This window comes from Dendropsophus ebraccatus, chromosome 3 (genome assembly GCF_027789765.1).
Source record: "Dendropsophus ebraccatus isolate aDenEbr1 chromosome 3, aDenEbr1.pat, whole genome shotgun sequence".
NCBI lineage: Eukaryota > Metazoa > Chordata > Amphibia > Anura > Hylidae > Dendropsophus > Dendropsophus ebraccatus.
The window spans coordinates 69,567,692-69,588,556 of NC_091456.1; the positions used below are offsets into that span (position 1 = coordinate 69,567,692).

Here is a 20,865-nt window from a genome sequence, read left to right on the forward strand (position 1 = left end):
TTATTATTATTATTATTAGCAATATTTTATATATATATATATATTTAATTATGTATAAAAATATTTAAATATTTTATAATAAAATCTTTTAAAATAGCGGATTCTCATTTAAATACCTATAGTACAAACAAAGTTATCTGGCCCAGCCTTTATGGACAGCGCTATGGCTAGGTTCAAACATGGTGTATTTGATGCAGCTGCAGTTGTTTGGTGTTACTTGGAAATTAGGAAATCCCTTAAAATATGTTTTGTCCTATAAAATGGCCTCATGTGAGTTGACTTTAGAGGAGAAAAAAAATGAAACTACAAATCCAATTTGCAGATCTTGCTTAAATTTTGAATGCATTGTTGATGCTCTTAGTTTGCAGAGTTACTTTTGTGGTCTTTTTACCCTCATCTTAGAAATAAATCCTTACTTTTAATTGTCCATTTTTTAGTAAATCGCTAGACATTACTGATCAATGGTTTTCAATGAAAGATATTCTATCCCATGTAACGTTGAATAATTTGATGCAATACAAATGGCTGAGGATATTACCCATTACTTTTTGAATGCACATATTTGCTTTGTACTCTAGCAAATATTTAACAAAGCACCATCTGGATAAATAACGTCAGTGGCAGATGTACAGTTGTGCACAGCAAAGTAGGAAAACAAACAAACAAAAGAATCATGGCCATTATTTCAATGACAGTGACGCATATATCTTTTAAGATCTTATAGTTGCCTCTATATACCCATGACTTGCATGCAGTTCTTGTTAGAAGGGCAAGGGTTAGTACACCTTTCCATCACTTGGTTTAAGTGGTATACCATTGTTAATGGGTTAATGCACACTACTAGAGAGACTACACCACATGGCCCTGATCAACCTTTCTGCATCAACACCATCTCTGTGTAAGCACCAGCCTAAGGCAACTGAGTACTGTAACAGCTTAAACTGCCTATTCCTTTCAGAATACAGATGAACTACAACCCCAAGCTAGGATGCTGTGTAAAATGTAAATGCATGTAAATATAATCATAATGTGATCATTTGCACATTTCATAGACTCATAGACTTGATTGGAAAGTGAGAGCCAACCTATCAGGTCAGCACTCACTTCTCCACACACACAGATAGCAAGGGGGGAGCAGCGGCAGGGACCACAAGGAGGGGAGGGTGGCGCTGCCTGGACGATCCTTAGAACATTCCGGCTGCCCATTGAAGTCAGCGATGGTCACACGGGGCGACAAGCAGCACACTGTTAATGACATGATCAGGATTCTTCAACATGTTGAAAGACCACGATCATCCGATACTGTGCATGTCGGCTGATCGTGGTCTTTTAACACATTCTATTACAACAAATAATTATTAGCCAGAATGGCCGGCAATCGGCCAAGTAAGGCCAATAATTGTTTGGTGTAATGTAATTGTACCTTTAGTTAAAGGTGAAATGTAAAACTGTTCTGTGGTCAGATGAATGAAACGTTTCTGTCCTGCAGAATCGAGGAGAGGGCCAGTCAGCTGGTTATTAATGTATAGGTCAAAAGCCTATATCTCTGATGGCATAGAGTAGCATTAGTGCCTATGGTAAGGGAAGCTTACACAACTTAAAAAGAGTCAATCAATGCAGAACTATATAGAGAGGTCTTAGAACAATATACTGTATGCTTCCATCCTGACAACATCTCTTCCAGAAAAGGCCTTGCTTATTTCAGCATGACAATGCTAGACCAGATGCTGCTTCTAGCACAGCAGCATGGCTTTGCCGAGCCATAAATCTGGTGCAGAACTGGCCTAAGGGTATGTGCACACTACGGCATACTCACGGAACTCTGTCTGTGCGGCGGATTCCTTTTGAAATTCTGTCTGTTCCATAGACTCAATCATATTCTCAAACAAAATCCCCCCCAAAGAATTGACATGTCAATATAGCCCACCTGTGAACCATCTAATATTATACAGGGGCCCCGCCACAACAGAGCCATAAAGGTCCCTACGATATAGCCTATTGGCGCATTGGGAAATACTAATCTTTTCTATTTATATGGTATTTGTTATGTGTTATGTATGGAAATTTTGCAAATATTCCATTTGTTGCCCTTTTCCTCTACCATATTGGCACTTGCATCTCCTTTGCTTCACCACCACCTAGATTACATGGCTTATCAGCCCTACCCTAGCCAATCATCTAGTTGGTTTTCCTTATGTATTTATTATGTAAAGCCTAAATGAATTGTGTAAAGAACAGTACCTTGTAAACAGTTTTGCTCCGTGTGTCAGTGAGGTCCAGTCTGATACTGATGTAGTCAGTATTTGGAGATGGAGGATCTAAATGCTGATACCTCATTCCCATTAGAAGAAACTCCTCGCAGCTTGTTTTTATAGTAGTTTGTAACTTTTTAAGCCCTTGAATACAGCCTCCACTTTTGCATAGCGGACTTAGTTTATCATCTGGAAAAGAAAAATAAAATATGTTTTTATTTCATTGTTTGAGTTAAACGCCCCTCCCGCTAGTATTTTTAGTGACGCAGAAGAACTTCCATTGAGCTTCATAGGAAACAAATGCAGCAGTTTGTAGAAAAAAAAACCTCATCCCCCTCAGCATGCTGCACTTCTGAAAAACTGCCACAAAGTCTCAAAAACGCCAGAGAGGAGCGAAAAACACCACACCAAAAAAACACCAACTTCCATTGACTTTCAGCTAAGATCTGTCCGCTGGCTGTTTTGTTGGCATTTTTCCGAAATTTTAATGTAGTGTGAATCCAGCCTAATGGCAACATTTACATTTATTTAGGCCAGATAACTCTGGCCTTGGATGTTCAGACTAATATGGGACCTGCCATTGATTTTGGGATAAGATGACTGTGAATTATTTTATCTTGTTGTTTCCTATATAGTAATGTGACAAGTAGTAATATCTAGTGATGAGCGAGTACTAAAATGCTCGGGTTCTCGTTTCTTGAGACAAATATTTCCCGACATTTGGGTGCTCGTTTTGAGTAACGAACCCCATTGAAGTCAATGGTAAACTCAAGCATTTTTGCAGGGGACTCAAGCTCGGCCCATCTCCTATATCGATCTATAAATCTAGTTTTGTGAAAAATACCAATCACTTCTGTATAGTGCTAATAACTACAAGTATAACTTACTGGATCCACTGAAGAAGCTGTGTGGATGGTCCCCCCGTGGCTGCTCTTTTACAGGATCTCCTGTGACAAGTTGACCATGGGCTGGCAAATGAGATTCCAAAGAAGCCACCCGGACAGTGCACTCCAGATTCATTCTTTTTTCATAGTCAAAGTTCAGTGTGTTCTTGTCAATGATATTTGAGAGCCCATAGAATTCTGTCACTTCCAGTTTCTTAGATCCTAGCTTTATAATGTTACAGTCTGGTTCCACTAACTTCACCCTCAGTATGAAGTTCTCTGTGAATGTCTGAGTTTCTGTAAACCTATGTACATGGCAATGACACACATATCAGTTATAATACTTATTAAGATTAGGCTCTGTTCATATGTGTGGGAGGCTGAATTTATAGCCTCTCTTGCAAACTTTGTCAGATTTGATGGAAGGAATAGCATTCATATCTGTTTGATGAATCTTATTGTTATTCATACGTGAACAAAGCAAAGGATCAAACAGATTGGTTATATGCAAACAACTTTCAATTTTGGAACTTGTCACTGTTGGCAAGCATTAAACAACAAGCTGCGGAGACTTCTGTGGGCTTCAGAATGTATTTAACCCTTTGAAGTACACAACATGGGCCAGGTAAGTGTAAGGGAACACTCGCACATCCCATGATTAGCATCCGTGCACCAACAATGAGCAAAGTACCAGAAACACAAATCAGTTGAAATCTTTGCACTACAGTACTGACACAACTGCAGAGCTGTGTCAGTACAGTAGCACATATATTTAAACTGATTCGGAACTCCAGACATTATAGAGATGAGGGAATTTACAGTAGGAACGAAGCAAAACTGCTCATCTGGCTGCAGGCTGTGCCGCTTCTTCCCGGGTACTAGGAAAAGATGGATCTAGTCCTGGGAAACTTCTCCCAGTTTCCCAGGACTGGATGCAGCTTTTCGCTGCACCCAGAGAGCTTTGCTTTGTTTCATGCTTTGATGATGTCGGGAGCTCCTTACTCTGTTCCGCAGCACACTGTCCATATTTACGGACTATGCACATAACACAGGAATAAGGCCTAACATAGACCAAGCTCTGCCTCACTAGAGGACTAGAGCATTCTATGGTGCATTGATTGTGGGTTCTGGCATTGTATGTACATACCAATATCAATAGCAAGGGGTTATTACCTGTCTGGGAGACACAGACTACTGATTAATTTTTATTTGTTTATTCATGCTATGGCCTTAAAGTAACGATAACAGCATAGTACACAATACAATTAATTGAGCACTATCATAAAAAAAACATTTTGACATGTCCTAGGGGTCAGTCAGGGTGTGACTGCTGAGACTCAGGAGAACGAGTAGATTGAGGTTGGCGGCAGTGCCCAAACCAACCAAAACTTTTAACATATGCCTGTGACATGTCAAAAGGTTTTTTTTCTTTGTGACAGGTATTCTTTTAAAGGAGAAATTACACTCATTCTGTGTAGCTGGATGGTAAGCCCTCACAATCATTGTCACAAGAAAATCCAGTCCAGCACTACATACATTTGTCAGTGATATTTTAAAAATTAACATTTTTTTTATTAATTTATACTTTCCAAAATTAGTTTAATAAATACAGACCTGTAAAGCCGAAGCATGACTTCATCTTCATGCAGCAGAGGACAGCCATAGTGAATGTACTTCACTTCATTATTCAGAATATGGCAATCAAATACCTGCACAAAATTATACAGTACATGTGAAATTCTTATGGACACTATACCAAAAGTACTAAACTTATAGAAATATATTTACATAGATCACATTCTATTTTTTTGGTCTGGTAATTTTCCCTTACTGCTGTTTATCATTATTGGATGTATTAGATAATAGCACTTCCTAAGGGTCCATTTACACAGAAAGATTATCTGATTATCAGCCAAAGATTTGAAGCCAAAGCCAGGAATGGACTTGAAAATAGGAGAAATCTCAGGCTTTCCTTTATGACCTGTTCTCTGTTTATAGTCTGTTTTTGGCTGTGGCTTCAAATCTTTGTCAGATAATCTCTCAGATAATCTTTCTGTGTAAATGGACCCTTAGGTATATATGAATTCCTCTAAAGGAGTGATTTAATTGAGGAACCATAATGTCAGTCTCTGGGTTTGTGTGCTTTTATAGGGGAAATCAGGTTAAATAACCTTCTGATTTGTCATAAATACAAGGATTTCCAATAGCAGAGGGCTACAGGGGTCTGAGCATTCTACAGAGTTTCTTTCTCCGGGAATCAGTAGTAAGTATCTTTGATCAGAGACGACACCAAATTGATCCTCTCACGTGTATATATGACAGACTGAATGTCTTAGTTTAGGCTAGAGCTTCACTAAGACTTTTAAAAATTAATTCAGAAAAAGCTATCTATATCAATGACATGAGAATGTGCATAACTGGTAAATGAAGGTATTTTCTAAACATAAAAAAGTACCATATTTTCCAGCTTAAAAAAAGGACTGGGCATAACCCCGGACTTTAAGGGTGCCTTCACTTAGGACGCCTTGCAGTGGAAATCTCGCAGCGAGATCCGCTACGAGGTAAGGTCCTGGCAGGCCCCTGTGACTTCACCCGCCCCCTTAACCCCTTAATCGTCTCCCGCTGTCTGTCTACATTACCTGTCTACTTGCTGCACAGGGTCCCGGCTTCCTGGTCTGCCACCCAGCCAATCAGTGTGTTGCCCAGCCGCAGCCCACTGATTGGCTGGGCCGGAGAGCAGGTAGAAGGGACCCCGGCTGAATAACAGTTTGTAACTTAGTTTACTTGTTCCACCGCCATGCCTTCTGCATATATTATCATGCTGTCCATACAATCTGGCATAGAGCAGGGCACAGTAAATGTCTGTGTTCATTGTCATTATAACTATCGTATCACAAGAACTGTAGTATGCATTTCTCTTCCTCATATACAACATTAAGGATCAAGACTATGAAATAGGTTTAGTCTTCCGCTGGGAAATTTGTATAAGCTATCTATGGAAATATTTATTGTAGACCTAGAACTTCTTAAACACATATGCAGAATTTTTAGGCCAGCAGGGGGAAGCAGTGTATCTTCTAGTGAGGGTTTAATTGAATTGTAAAAAGGTTATGAAGCAAAACCAGGCATAAAATACACACAGATACAGTACATAGAGTATAAGGACAAAAAGCATGCGTCCCGGCTTCCAATCAGGTTCATTAAGCTTCCTTTAGGTTGTTTCCCCACATTGTGCAGCTATTGGGGAGCAAATAGAGGCGTTCTGAATGTATATTTGGAAAGCCAGTCTATTCCTATTACCATAGGCGTATTAAATCAAACACCTACCAATGCATTCTACCTTTTTAAACATTTGTAAAAGTATGTGTCATTCTGTCATTGCTGAATTCAAGCATGGTACTGTCAAGGACGTGCCAGGTACATAGCTTGGGGGGGCTGGGGAGGAGTGTTAATTGTAGTAAAGGGAAGCTATAGGACACCTCCTTTCCAGCATCTCTCCTATCCCATCCTGGAGCTGTTTCACAAGTGAAGCGGTCAGGTCAGTGAGGTAAGGGAGGAGTTCTGCCCTGTCTTTCAAACAGCAGATCCGAGCCCTTACCACCTCAAAAACATTTCTCTTCTGATCTGCTCTTTACAAAATCAACAAATTGCTAGTGCATGCCACATCATGCCCCCAACTGCTGCCCGGCTCCTGCTCAGCTCCCTGTGTCCCGGCCAGTGCACGCATCACTGAGTTTAGTGTGCGCCGACGGCGGGGACTTTCTACACAAGGAGCGTGTGTTAGAGACACTCTCTGTGCCGGAAGTAACAGCCCTGGTGCACGCTAAGCCGAGCAGCAGCTGGGGAAGAAGAGAGCCGACGGGGGTGCGTGTTGTAAGGTGTGTTGTGTCTTTTTTATGTTTTTCTGCTTTGCACAGGGGGAGGACCATCTATAAGAGGGATAACACGGGGGGACCATCTATAAGGGGGATAACACGGGGGGACCATCTATAAGGGGGATAACACGGGGGGACCATCTATAAGGGGGATAACACGGGGGGACCATCTATAAGGGGGATAACATGCGGGGGACCATCTATAAGGGGGATAACACAGGGGGGAAACCATCTATAAGAGGATAACACAGGGGGACCATCTATAAGGGGGTTAACACGGGGGGACCATCTATAAGTGAGATAACACGGGGGGACCATCTATAAGGGGGATAACACAGGGGGGGACATCTATAGTGGCGATAACACAGGGAAACCATCTATAAGGGCGATAACACGGGGAGACCATCTATAAGGGCGATAGCACGGGGAAACCATCTATAAGGGGGATAACACGGGGGGGACCATCTATAAGGGGGATAACACGGGGGGGGGACCAACTATAAGGGCGATAACACGGGGCGGACCATCTATAAGGGCGATAACACGGGGCGGACCATCTATAAGGGCGATAACACAGAGGGGACCATCTAAAAGGGGATAACATGGGGGGACCATCTATAAGGGGGATAACACAGGGGGAAACCATCTATAAGGGGGATAACACAGGGGGGACCCATTTATAAGGGGATAACAAGGGAGGCACCATCTATAAGGGGCATAACACGGGGGGACCATCTATAAAGGGAGATAACACGGGGGGGACCATCTATAAGGGCGATAACATGGGGGGACCATCTATAAGGGAGATAACACAGGGCGGGAAACCATCTATAAGGAGGATAACACAGGGGGGGCAGCTATAAGGGGGATAACACAGGGGGGAAACCATCTATAAGGGGGATAACACAGGGGGACCATCTATAAGGGGGACAATACAGGGGGCCATCTATAAGGAGTACGACACAGGGGGTTACACAGGGGGCATCTATAAGGGGGATAATACAAGAGGAGCATCGATAAAGGGCACAATACAGGGGGATCATCTATAAGGGGCATAATGCAGGGGGACCATTTATAAGGGGATAATAAAGGGGGCCATCTATAAGGGGGATAATACGGGGGGACCATCTATAAGAGGGATAATATGGGGGGGGGCATCTGTAGAGGGATAATACAGGGGGGCATCTATAAGGAGACTATACGGGGGGCATATACTATAAGGGGGATCAGAGAGTCAGCCTACCCACTAAATGAGGGTGTTAAGGGGACAATACAGATGTGCAGTTTGTAGATAGATGAAGATGGTGACTGATAGAGGAGCCTAATATGTTTGTCTGGCAGATTCTGTGGATTCGTGGCTCAGAGAAGTTCTCATAATGGCCCAGGGCAGATGAAGAAGAAGATGAAAACAACTCTGATTAGAGAAGACGTCCCCTGTGAGTCACCTGATATAACTGCACTGTAGTCTATATGGAGTACAGAACCTGTGTAGAGCTGGGGCTACCTCTATACCTTGTCAGTCTTGGCAGTGACAGCCCGCTCAGCCAATCACTGAATTAGGCAAAGCAGTACCACAGCCAGTGGTGTCAAACGACCTCCTGAAGGCCAAGTCCAAGGAAACTACTCCTTGCTGATTCTCCTGGATCTCTCAGCAGCGTTTGACACTGTGGACCACCAGCTTCTCCTCTCCATGCTCAGCTCTCATGGCGTCAAGGACTCTGTTCTCTCTTGGTTCACTTCCTACCTCTCTGACCGCTCCTTCAGCGTATCCTTCTCTGGCTCTACTTCCGGTCCCCCACCTTTTAATGTTGGAGTTCCCCAGGGGTCAGTCCTGGGTCCCCTCCTCTTCTCCCTCTATACAGCCCCCATCGGACAGACCATCAGCAGGTTTGGTTTCCAATACCATCTTTATGCTGATGACACCCAGTTATACACTTCTTCCCGTGACGTCTCCCCTGCCTTCCTGCAAAATACTAGTGACTGCCTATCCGCTCTCTCTAACACTATGACCTCTCTGTTTCTCAAACTTAATCTCTCCAAAACTGAACTTCTGGTATTTCCTCCCTCTAACAAACCTAAACCTGACTTCTCACTCTCAGTCTGTGGTACTAGCATAACTCCTGTGCATCAAGCTCGATGTCTGGGGGTTATGCTAGACTCTGATCTATTTTTCACTCCCTATATCCAAGCTCTTACACGCTCCTGTCATCTACATCTCAAAAACATCTCCAGAATCCATCCATTTCTCACCACTGATACCGCTCAGACTCTGACTGTCGCCCTGATCCACTCCCGTCTTGACTACTGTAACTCCCTACTAATCGGTCTTCCTCTCTCTAAGCTCTCCCCTCTCCAGTCTATCCTGAACGCAGCAGCCAGACTCATCTTCCTCTCCAGCCGCTATACCGACGTTTCCCCTCTGTGCCAGTCACTGCACTGGTTACCCATGAAATCACTTCATACTCCTCACCCTCACCCATAAAGCTCTCCACAACTCTGCCCCTCCATACATCTCCTCCCTCATCTCCACCTATCATCCTTCCCGTGCTCTGCGCTCTGCAAATGATCTAACCTTAACATCTTCCATATTCAGAACCTCTCATTCCCGCCTCCAAGACTTCTCTCGTGCTGCACCAATTCTCTGGAACGCCCTACCCAAACACATCAGACTCATACCCAATACTCACAGTTTCAAGCGTGCCCTGAAGACTCATCTCTTCAGGCTCGCCTATAACATTCCCTAAACTGTTTCCCCCTTCTGTTGTTCCCCTTGCTCTATATCTGACGGTTCCTGCACTTTATATGTTTATTTGCATCAGACATTGGCGTTGTTACTGGCTCGTCCTGCATTTCTAACTATGTACAATGGCTGGACCATGGACAAATAAAGCACTTATGCCTGGTGTCAACGAAAATTATAGTCTGTAAGCTCCAACGAGCAGGTCTCATTTATACTTTGTATTTTTGTAATTTTCATTATGTTATTTATTCCAATTTAACTGTGTACCTCTGTACTGTATGCATAAAAAAAACGCTACAGAATCTGTTGGCGCTATACAAATAAATTTTTTATTATTATTATTAGCTAAGTAGGCTGGGACTGCTGAGATGAGCTTGTCTTGGAAGTGGCAGTGTCAATCTTCCACCTTCCCTTGAAGATTTTAGTGCTTTAACATATATATATATATATAGTAATAATATTAAGACAAGTAGATTTAATTTGTTTGCTAGCAGGTTGTGGACTATTTTGATGTTTCTATGTAACACTTTGACTTCCATATAGTATTATATCCGCTGTTTGAAGCTAAGTAACACCTGTATGCATGTTTAATAATTTTTGCATGTTTTCTATTTAACAAGAAAAATTCTTAAGTGGTCTTACCTGAGGAAATAACTTTCCAACTCTCTGTGTTATTGGTTCATTAACAATAACTTCCACTTTGCAGGCATCTTTCTCTTTGGGTATAGAGAACTGTAGGTCATGTTCTGATAGATAGCCAATCTGTCCTTTCATCACCGTGATCCCATTATTTACTTTGATAAATGAGGAGCTTAAAAACCTCAAAGTCACTAATATTAAAGCAAATGATGGATACATGTGACATCTCCAAAAGAGATTCATCTTTATCTACCCTGACATATATCCTAATGTCTATGATCTTCGGCTCGAGTCTGTTCCTTTTCCAGGGTTATTTCACACACCATCAGGCAGTGGCTATTCTTCAGTCATCTGTTCAACATGAAGAGCTGCCCCCCTTGTCCAAAATCCTGACAACAACAAGCCCTTTCAGGAAGTCATGGTGCTTTAATAAAAGTCGATGAACAATCCTGACAACGCCAGACATTAATGTGCTCCTTTTATTCTCTAATCCTGCAAAAAAGGGAATAAAAAGAAAATGAAGTGTGAGATCACTAAAATCGGCAGAGAAAGAAAAATACTGATTTCTTTTTTAATGTGACTTGGATAAAACAGAGCAAAGCTTATGGGGCCTGAATTTATCTGAAATCTAAAGAATATAAACAATGATTGCACAAAATGAATATTTTTAAAAATCCCTTTAACAAAGTGGTTGAAATTTACTGGCAAAATTTGAAATACCATTGATGACGTAATAGTTTTTCTTAGAAAGGTATTAGCACCTGAGACAGTTGATATTGCATATCCATTGCCATAAATGTCCCCCAAAAGAGGCCTAACTACTATGTGTTAGGCACAGAAGGGTCTATCTACTTTATGGAAAAAGAGTGTCGAAACTACTATATGAAGGAACAGAGGGGCCGATTATATGGAGGCACAAAGAGGGTCTATCTTCTATATGAAGGCACAGTAGGACTTATCTACTGTATAAGGGCACAGATGGGGGCCTTTCTACTATGTGAGAGAATACAGAAGGCTCAAATACTACATGGGGCACAAAGTGGGCACTGTTACACTGTGGAGCAGTACAGATGGGGACTTTGTATAGAGATGAGGATAGTGCTGGGACAGAGGACATTAGTCACTATGTGATGGTAATGGTGTTGGTCATGGTGTGGTGATGGTATATATATATGTATGTTTCTTACATACTGGTATTATTGGTCTTAGTTTATTTTATTTTAGTAATGGTATGGTGGTATTAGTCACTATGTGGTGACAGTGTGGCAATAATATAATTGTCTTATATACTGGTATTAGCCATTATGTGGTGAAGGTATTATTGGTCTTGGCTTACTGGATTTGGTCAGTAACAGCTTCATAAGTGTAGGGCATTGTGAGAGTTATAGTAAAAGTTTTTAATTTACATGGGAGTTGTAGACATTGATCAATCTAGGATAGAACCAGGTCAGCATGTCGCTTCTCACTGTTTCTTCATTGATGAGCCCCAGGGATGAGTTCAACTTTTGGGCCCCAGTACCCCAGTTCCACACTGGCCTGCTCCCTCCAGCCTGACGTTATCTAGGTTCTTCAAGTCAGTATGATTACAACGTACTGACTAGTCATGGGTCCTGCCCAGATACCTAGTTGCTGCCCCTCTCCCTGCATTGCGTGGCATAATAAAATGTCTTTTTTACCTTTGTAAAACTGCAGCCGCGGATGGTACGCTCCGTGAGCTGCACAGTAGATCTACAGTATACTATGCTGCAGGGAATCATATAATTACAATCGTGCTTAAAGCGACTCTGTACCCACAATCTGTCCCCCCCAAACCGCTTGTACCTTCGGATAGCTGCTTTTAATCTAAGATCTTTCCTGGGGTCCATTCGGCAAGTGATGCAGTTATTGTCCTGAATAACAACTTTTAAACTTGCAGCCCTGTGTCAAACTGGTGTGGCCTAGAGTGTCTGTGCATTAGGCTGGCACACCCTCTTTGTCCCTCCTCCCCGCCCTCTTCATCATTCGGAATGCTCCAAGCAGGTATTCTCCTATTCCTCACTGCACAGGTGCCTTAACGATCCAGCCCATGTGTCATGCTCACACAGGTGATGAATAGTAGAATACCTGCCTGGAGCATTCCTAATGATGAGGATGGCAGGGAGGAGGGATAGAGAGGTTGTGCCAGCCTAATGCACAGACACTCTAGGCCACGCCAATTTGACAAAGGGCTGCAAGTTTAAAAGTTGTTTTTCAGGACAATAACTGCATCACATGCCGAACAGACCCCAGGACAGATCTTGGATTAAAAGCAGCTATGCAAAGGTACAAGCGGTTTGGGGAGGGCAGATTGTGGGTACAGAGTCACTTTAAGAGTTAAAACAAATATTTGAAAAACTATTGACCTGTCCACAAGTATTTTACAAGAAGGCTCAATGGTGGTGCTCACTGGAAGTTAATAAAGAAGGTTTACAATAAATCACAGTAATCAAAGATACTAAAAAAAGAGGCATTGATGCAGTATATATTATATATATATATATATATATATATATATATATATATATATATATATATATCCTGCATCAATGTTGCAATGCTGCATCGATACAGTATATATATATATAGTAAAAGATGCATTTAAGTGACCAGCTGATTGACACTGGTCTGGCTACTAAAGAGTTTCTCTTTGTGGCAGACTGTCTACACTGTGTTACTGTCTACACTGAAAAGGTGAAATACACAAATCCACAAATCCACAAAACAAACCGACATGCTGCAAATGTAGAAATCTGTGCTGCAGGTGAGTTACTATGCAGACAAAGTCTCTGTATATAGGGAGACACCTGTCAATGAAGCCAAACCGAGCAGCTAGAAGCCAAGGAGACTGCCTCCTAGACACAACACTGAAGGGTTCCAAGGTAAAACATAGCTGTTCATAACAAGGGAAACTGTCAGCATGTTATGCTCCTCATTGCTCAGGTAGGATATATTTTTTTTTTTACAGACTTCCTTTACGAATCAGACTTATGACCAAATACTATCCTTGTTATTTAATACTCATCATTGGTATTGGCATGTAGTATTGCTTCAGTTTTGAAAAGTTTCATACTTCTTCTATTGTTCAGCATGTAAATAACAATTAATATACACCTCTTCTGTGCAACAACTTAACATCTGCCTTTCCCATAAACACACACAAGAAGAAGCAAGTGGCGAGACATACTTTAATCTTACCAAGTACTGCTAAGGTGAGGAGCCCAACTGAAGTGTTTACAAGCAAAGCTTCAGTGCCCGAGGCTGTGTTTTAATTGGTACGGCAATGACCTTCTATTCAGCCATGGGAAGGCAAGTTTATTGGAAAAAACAACTATAATTATGTGCTTTTAAAAGCACAAATGTTCTAAGGATGAGCTTAACTGTATAGACACATGATGAAAACATACAAAGAGTAATGCAGATGTTCATCCCAACAAGAAAATAATTTGTTGATGGCAATCCTGGACTTCACCATCAGCTTATCTTTATTCCTATATTTTCACTGTTTAAGTATGGCTGGTATACATATGTTCTGTTATGTACTGTTGTTCGGTCCTTGTTGGCCTAGTTTAAGGCTGTGGTTGTAAAATTTAGAAAATTCAAATACAAAACAAGATCTAGTTAAGGGGAATCTGTCTTTTTAATTCCAAAACTCCTGATACTGTTAGGGTCCTATTCCACAGGCCGAGGAGGGCCCGATCAACTATGTATACGAGCGGCGATCTGCTAGATCGCCGCTCGTTTACTGGGCCTATTCCACGGCCTGATGATCGTTGAGCAAGGGCTGCAGGGACATCGTTACCGATGTCCTTGCAGCCCTTGCAGCATCATACATTACCTGTCCAGGCTTCTTCTCCGCGCTGTCTTCATCCCCGGGTCCCGCGCTCTATCTACAGAATGGCCGGTCAGCTGACAGGCCACACTCAGCCAATCACAGGCCGCGGCGGTCCCGGCCTGTGATTGGCTGAGCGCTCCATCAGCTGACCGGCCATTCTGAAGATAGAGCACGCGGGACCCTGGGATGAAGACAGCGCGGAGAAGAAGCCTGGACAGGTAATGTATGATGCTGCTGCTGCTTGTCAAATCGTCGGTCGCTCGCCGCGCACCACTATTCAACCGTAGCCATGCGCGGTGGGGGAACGATGATTTTAGGTCTGGCCCTAAATGAACGATCAGCCGATGACACGATCATCGGCTGATCGTTCTCTCTATTTCACTGAACGATATTCGGCCGATTGGGGCCGATCCGGCCAATTATCGTTACTGTGGAATAGGGCCCTTAGATAGCTGTTAGGTCAAGGAGACACATGGTTCCTTTCATATATCCAGCTGTGCTTCCAGGATGTATAAAATGCTTTTATACTATTGTATAAAAGAGTCAAAGAGGTTCCCTTGAAGCTCCTGAAGTGCAGCTAGCTGCAACACCTCCTAACCCCCCTCCTATACTGTACCTTACCCAGGGACACAGGAAGCATTACAGCTTACAGCTATTCAGGAGCTTGGAAACACCACTTTGACTCTTTGTGCCAGAGAATAAAAGCACTTTCTATGTTCTGGAATCACAGCTGGATATATGAAAGGTACCAGGTGTCTCATTGATCTAACAGTGTCAGCAGTTTGGAATGTGAATTACATCTGACAGATTCCCTTTAATCTTTTGCTTTCAGGGCATATTCAGCACTGCAGTATAGTGAGAAGCCCGGCCCTCACCGTTAATAACATGCTGCAGTGATCGCACTGCAGCGTGTCATTAACCTCTTAAACGCCACGATTGTGGCATGACTGCGGCGTTTAAGTGTAAGAGACAGGGGCAGTCCCCTGTCACTTACCTATCGGGACCCCCGCAGTATGACTGCGGGGGTCCCGATTGTTTTAACGGACCGACACAGGCAGGCTTACTTAGCAGAGCGAATGAATTTGTAGGTAAGACATTCAGTGAACAGATTGCACTTATGATCTTGCATGATTTGCATAATGAAGAAAATGTGACATATACTGATAAAGTCAACACTAATGTCTCTTTCACAACCAGAAATCCAGGCTTTTATCCCCTGCAGTCCAGGGCTGAATGTATGGATAAGTTTCAACAGGTTGTAGAAAGGGACATCACATCATTGGTACACAGTGTCACTGGGAGTAACCGGAATAAAAATAATCTTACAGTTAAGGAACGTAAAGCTCTTCAAGAGTTACAATCTTTCAGTGACATTGTGATCAAGATGTCAGACAAAGGGGGGGGTGGTTACTGTGATGAATAAGTCTGACTATGTGGAGCAGGTGGAAAAATTACTAAGTAATACATCGGTATACTCACCACTCACATATAATCCAACTAAAAAATATAGTGAAGAATTACACAAAATTGTAAGTTATGGATTAAGCTTGGGTATCCTTAGTAAAAAAGAATCAGAATACTTAATAGTAGATCAGCCCATCACCCCCATATTGTATACCCTGCCAAAAACGCACAAGGGAATCAGTCCACCCCCTATGCGTCCAATCGTTTCCAGCACTGGTTCATTGCTGGAACGATTATCGGAATGGTTGGATTGTCTTTTACAACCCATGGTAAAACGAGTACCAGGATACTTACAAGATTCCAGAGATGTTATGAATTCCTTGGGTGACGTCACGTGGCAGCCAGAGTGGCACTGACTGACATGTGACGTCACCTCGCTTTATACCAGCATCCCTTGGCAGGTAGCTCTAGAGGCATTGCGATTCCACTTACAGAAATATGGCAATTACACAACAGACTTAAATGAGTTCATCATTGAAATTGCAAATTTTTTACTCAGTCATAATTTCTTTATGTTTAACCGTAAATACTATTTACAAGTAAGTGGAGTTTCTATGGGAGCGAGACACTCCCCTTCATTAGCTAATTTGACTATGTCATTTTGGGAGGAACAGTTCATTTTTTCTGATACCAACCCTTTCTGTTCACACCTGCAATGGTACGGGAGATTCATCGATGATGTCATCATCATTTGGAACGGAGATGTATCTCCCGTACCATTGTTTGTGGAGTACTTAAGTTCTAATAATTATAATTTGAAATTTACTCATAATTTACAGAAGGAGAAAATTGAGTTCTTGGATTTAAAGTTGCAGGGTGTACCACATTGCATTGTGCAATTCTCTACGTATCGCAAACCCATTTCAGGTAACACTGTATTGCGAGCGGATAGCAACCACCCAGCACATACAATTCGAGCTATACCTGTGGGTGAGCTGACGAGACTCAAACGGAATTGTACTAGTAACGAGGTTTTCCTCAAAGAAACTGCAATGTTAGAACAGAGGCTAAAAAGAAGAGGATATGCCAACCATCACCTTAATAGAGCCAAACACATAGTATCCACTAAGAATCGTGAAACTTTAGTCAAACCAAAAGTAAGCACATCGCGTCACATAAAAAGCATATCTAAACCAGTCTTATCCATGGTATATACACCGGCATTTAACCAAATCAAGTATATAATTAAAAATCATATGCACATACTTACCGAAGATGCCAAATTGGCAGAAATATTAGCACAAGGTTGTGCCATTGTCCCCAAGAAATCAAAAACATTGGGAGACATACTCTCTCCCAGTCTTATTGTAACCGATAAAAGGACACCTACTTGGCTACAAAAACATGGCTTCTACAAATGTGGAGGTTATCCTTGTCGGACATGTACATACGTTAAACCATGCATCATTTTCCATAATAATTCTAATAGCGAACAATTTCACATTAAGCAAAGAATGGATTGTAACTCCACTAATATCATTTATGTCATTGAATGCTCATTTTGTAATATGAAATATGTGGGATGTACCACACGCAAATTAAAAATACGTACATTAGAGCATCTAAATGACATAACTGGTAACCCATTACGTAATAAATCAGGTGCCTCGGCACATTTTTTACAGTGCCATGGTGGAAAATGTGATGGATTCACTATCTATGGCATTGAGAAAATAATACCCAAAATAAGAGGAGGAGATACAGTCAAATTCCTCAAAAATCGCGAGGCTTACTGGCAGTACAGACTGGGCACCAGAGCACCCGAGGGTATGAACATACGTAGGGAATTAATGTACCATTACTAATAAATACTCCTAATCTATTTCATCCTTATCTTATCTTATTTTATATTTTATATTTTCCAAATTTATGTTATTCTTTCCTGCTTATTCCCCATACTTGTGTTCGTAGCGGCGGTCTCCAGCACGCATGTACTGGTTCGGGTGTAAGTGCGCCTCGGTAGCTACTCACCTGTTGGGTGTTATTCGGACGCAGTTCACACTTCATTCATGTATGCGGAAGGCTATTGCATGCTAACTAACATGTATGTGTTCAATTGCTCCAAAAACAACATACTTTTCAATGTTCATTTGTATATTTGTTGTTTTTACTGTTGCGTGTGAACAGAGTGTATAGAACTAATCGCCTAGATGGTGTTAAAATGAAATATCTGTAGCACGCTTTTGTACATGTTTTCACAGTATGTTTAACTAGTTCTTTTAATTGCATTCCTTGATCCACTTGTATGTACACCTGTATGGTGATTATTTAAGGGAAGTCAGAGTGGGAAGGCACTAGGTGAACAAGAGTGCGCATGCGCTCGAAACGCGTCTAATCTGTGGGGTCACTGCATGTTGGTGTTCTGTTGTGCATTGCAACGAAACTGAATAAATACAAAACTTCTTTGCCCAAGTGCTGGACTGTGGAACATTCTTTACTTAGCAGAGCGCCTATCACACTGATCAATGCTATGCCTATGGCATAGCATTGATCAGTGTGTATAATGTAATAAATGTATGTAAAAGTTCCCCAAGGGGACTTAAAATGTGTAAAAAAAAAAAAGTAAAAATGTCTTTACAAATACCCCAAAGCCCCTCCCCCAATAAAAGTTTAAATCACCCCCTTTCCCATTATATAAATAAAACATATAAAAATAAGTAAATAAATAAAAAAATAAACATGTTATATACCGTAGCGTGCGTAATTGTCCGATCTATAAAAATATAACCATCATCATCACTAACAGCGAACAGCGTAGACGAAAAGAGGGAAAAAGTGCCAGGATTTCCAATTTTTTGTTACTATATATATATATATATATATATATATATATATAAAATTAATAAAAAGTGACCAAAACATCCAATCTTCACAAATATGGTATTATAAAAACTAGAAATCATGGTAGAAAAAATGACTCCCCATACAGCCCTGTAGGTGAAAAAATAAAACCGTTATAGGCGTCACAATAGGCCCATTTTATTAATAATTAATTGCAAAAAAGGATTTCATTAAAAAAAATATATATATAACAGTAGAGAATCTGTGTAAACCTGCATATGGTTGTGTTCGGACTGACCTATAGAATAATGGTATTATGTCGCTTTTACCATATAGTGCATAACGTAGACACAGGAACCCCCCAAAAGTTACCATATTGCATTCTTTTTTTACAATTTCACCAATTTATATCTTCATAAATAATATTTTGGGGATCCATCATACATGTTATGGTAGAATGAAAGACGCCATTACAAAGTACAACTATTCCTGTAAAAAAACAAGCCCTTACATGGCCTTGTATATAGAAAACTGGAAGTGCTAGAGCTGTTAGAAGGGCAGGAGAAAAAAACAAAAAGACAAAAATGAAAATTTGCGCGGTCCACTGGGTCATTTTGGGCCTGGTCCTCAAAGGGTTAAAGCGTAACTGTCATTTCAGGGTAATTTTTCTGAAAACAATAAATATCTATAGTGCAAGTGATTTTAAGAAACTCTCTAATAGGTTTTATTTACTAAAAGAGTTTCCTTCTGTACTGAAAAAGCTGTTTTCCTAGCTCCCTCCTCAAAAGATGCAGGATTTCTGTGTCCATTATGCTCTATGGAAAGGGAAGGGGCTGAGAGGAGTGAGTGAGCACGGAGGAATCCTGCACAGCACCCTGCAATCTTCTCTCAGCAAGTCCCTAGATAAGCACTGACCTTTCTGACCTCTGAATCCAGCGTTTTGGGTGCCCAGACAGTCTACAAACAGCTGACCTTCATGCCTCTTCTCCCTGCTCCCTCATCTCCCTCTGCCCCTCCCCCCTCCATAGGATATAATGGACACAGCAAAACCCGTCTTCACTTGCTTCTCTGTAATGAATACGGATTTGCCTGATAATGAACAGATAAGAAGTGAGGGGGGGGGACCTGAGAAATGGCTTTTTAAGGACAGAAAGAGGCTTTTTTGCCTAATAAAACCAATTATACAGTTTTTTTTAAATCTTATACTACTGATTTCTGCAAAAAAAAAAAATTACAGTTACACTTTATTATGACTGTCCTCAGGGACTAATGTGGATGTAACTGTCATTTTATATGCACTATTCAACATGATGTTTTTAACCCTTTGATGGCCAGTTTTCTTTTTTGCACTTTTGTTTTAAAAAAAACACCATAGCGCTTGAATTTATTCACCCACAGACCCACATAGGCCCTTATTTTTTGCAACACCAATTGCACTTTGTACACCCCTTTGCAATCCCATCATGGAGGGGGGTTAATCTCACCACTAGACCAGCACAGATGGGGTTTAAAAGCCATTTAAATGTTTTCACAGCTCCATTTAAATGGCTAATTAGCTGGACAAGGCGATTGGTCCACACCCACTAATAGCCGCAGGTTCAGAGTGGGGTCATGCCGTGACCCCCCTCTGTAAACCCCTACCCGCCTCAGGACGTATGGGTATGGAATTATGCTTACAAAAAAAATTATAGCAAATTTACTAAAATCACAAGAACATAAAATGTCCCCTTCAACAATCCATTTACAGAAGTATCACCTTAGACTTTAGACATCTGAACGCACTGTTCGCGAATGGCCACTGACCGATGATGGTAGTGGTAGTTGGTAGTGATAGGGTTGTAATCACGGCCGACCCCTGTTCAGTGAGATAAGCCATTCCCAGTAGAGAACACAGGAATGTTCAGCAGTGACATGGGGAGGACAGGCAGCTGTAGACGGGTTAAAGGCTAGGTCTATGCCACAGAGAAGCCTGTAGCCACCTGTGAAAGAGGGTATTGCAGCAGATTTCACACTGCCAGTTTCGCAATAAAATCTGCTGCAATACTGATTACCATTAAAGTCTATAGCATTTTAATCTCACAGTGGATTTTCATTCCACTGTAAAAATATAGTGCCATAGCCTTGTAAAAATTAGATATCTAACTTTTTCAATGTTAAAAATAATAAAGAGACCATGTGCTTACTGGTCCGTGCTCCCCTGGCGAACTCCTGTTTGCTTCTCCACATTCCCTGCTCACTGACAGCCCACTTAGCCAATCACTGTGATATCCCACCGCAGCCACTGATTGGCTGAGTGGGCCATCAGTGCACAAGGTATATTATAGAACAAATTATGGACAGTCACTTGGAGAGTCGCTAAAATCCATTTACAATATAGGGC

At 41.5% G+C, this 20,865-nt stretch overlaps 1 protein-coding gene across 4 annotated transcripts in view; it reads right to left on the reverse strand.

Moving 5' to 3' along the window:
- Nucleotides 1–20,865, reverse strand: part of FREM1 (FRAS1 related extracellular matrix 1) — a 130,329-nt gene that overhangs the window by 86,940 nt on the left and 22,524 nt on the right. For all 4 annotated transcript variants that reach the window (XM_069961974.1, XM_069961975.1, XM_069961978.1 and 1 more), the window contains exons 2-5: nucleotides 10,394–10,882; nucleotides 4,751–4,845; nucleotides 3,140–3,441; nucleotides 2,242–2,441 (exon numbers count right to left, since the gene is read on the reverse strand). In XM_069961974.1, the coding sequence (XP_069818075.1) occupies nucleotides 2,242–2,441; nucleotides 3,140–3,441; nucleotides 4,751–4,845; nucleotides 10,394–10,633 (837 nt within the window). In that variant the 5' untranslated portion in view covers nucleotides 10,634–10,882. The remainder of the gene's footprint in view (nucleotides 1–2,241; nucleotides 2,442–3,139; nucleotides 3,442–4,750; nucleotides 4,846–10,393; nucleotides 10,883–20,865) is intronic.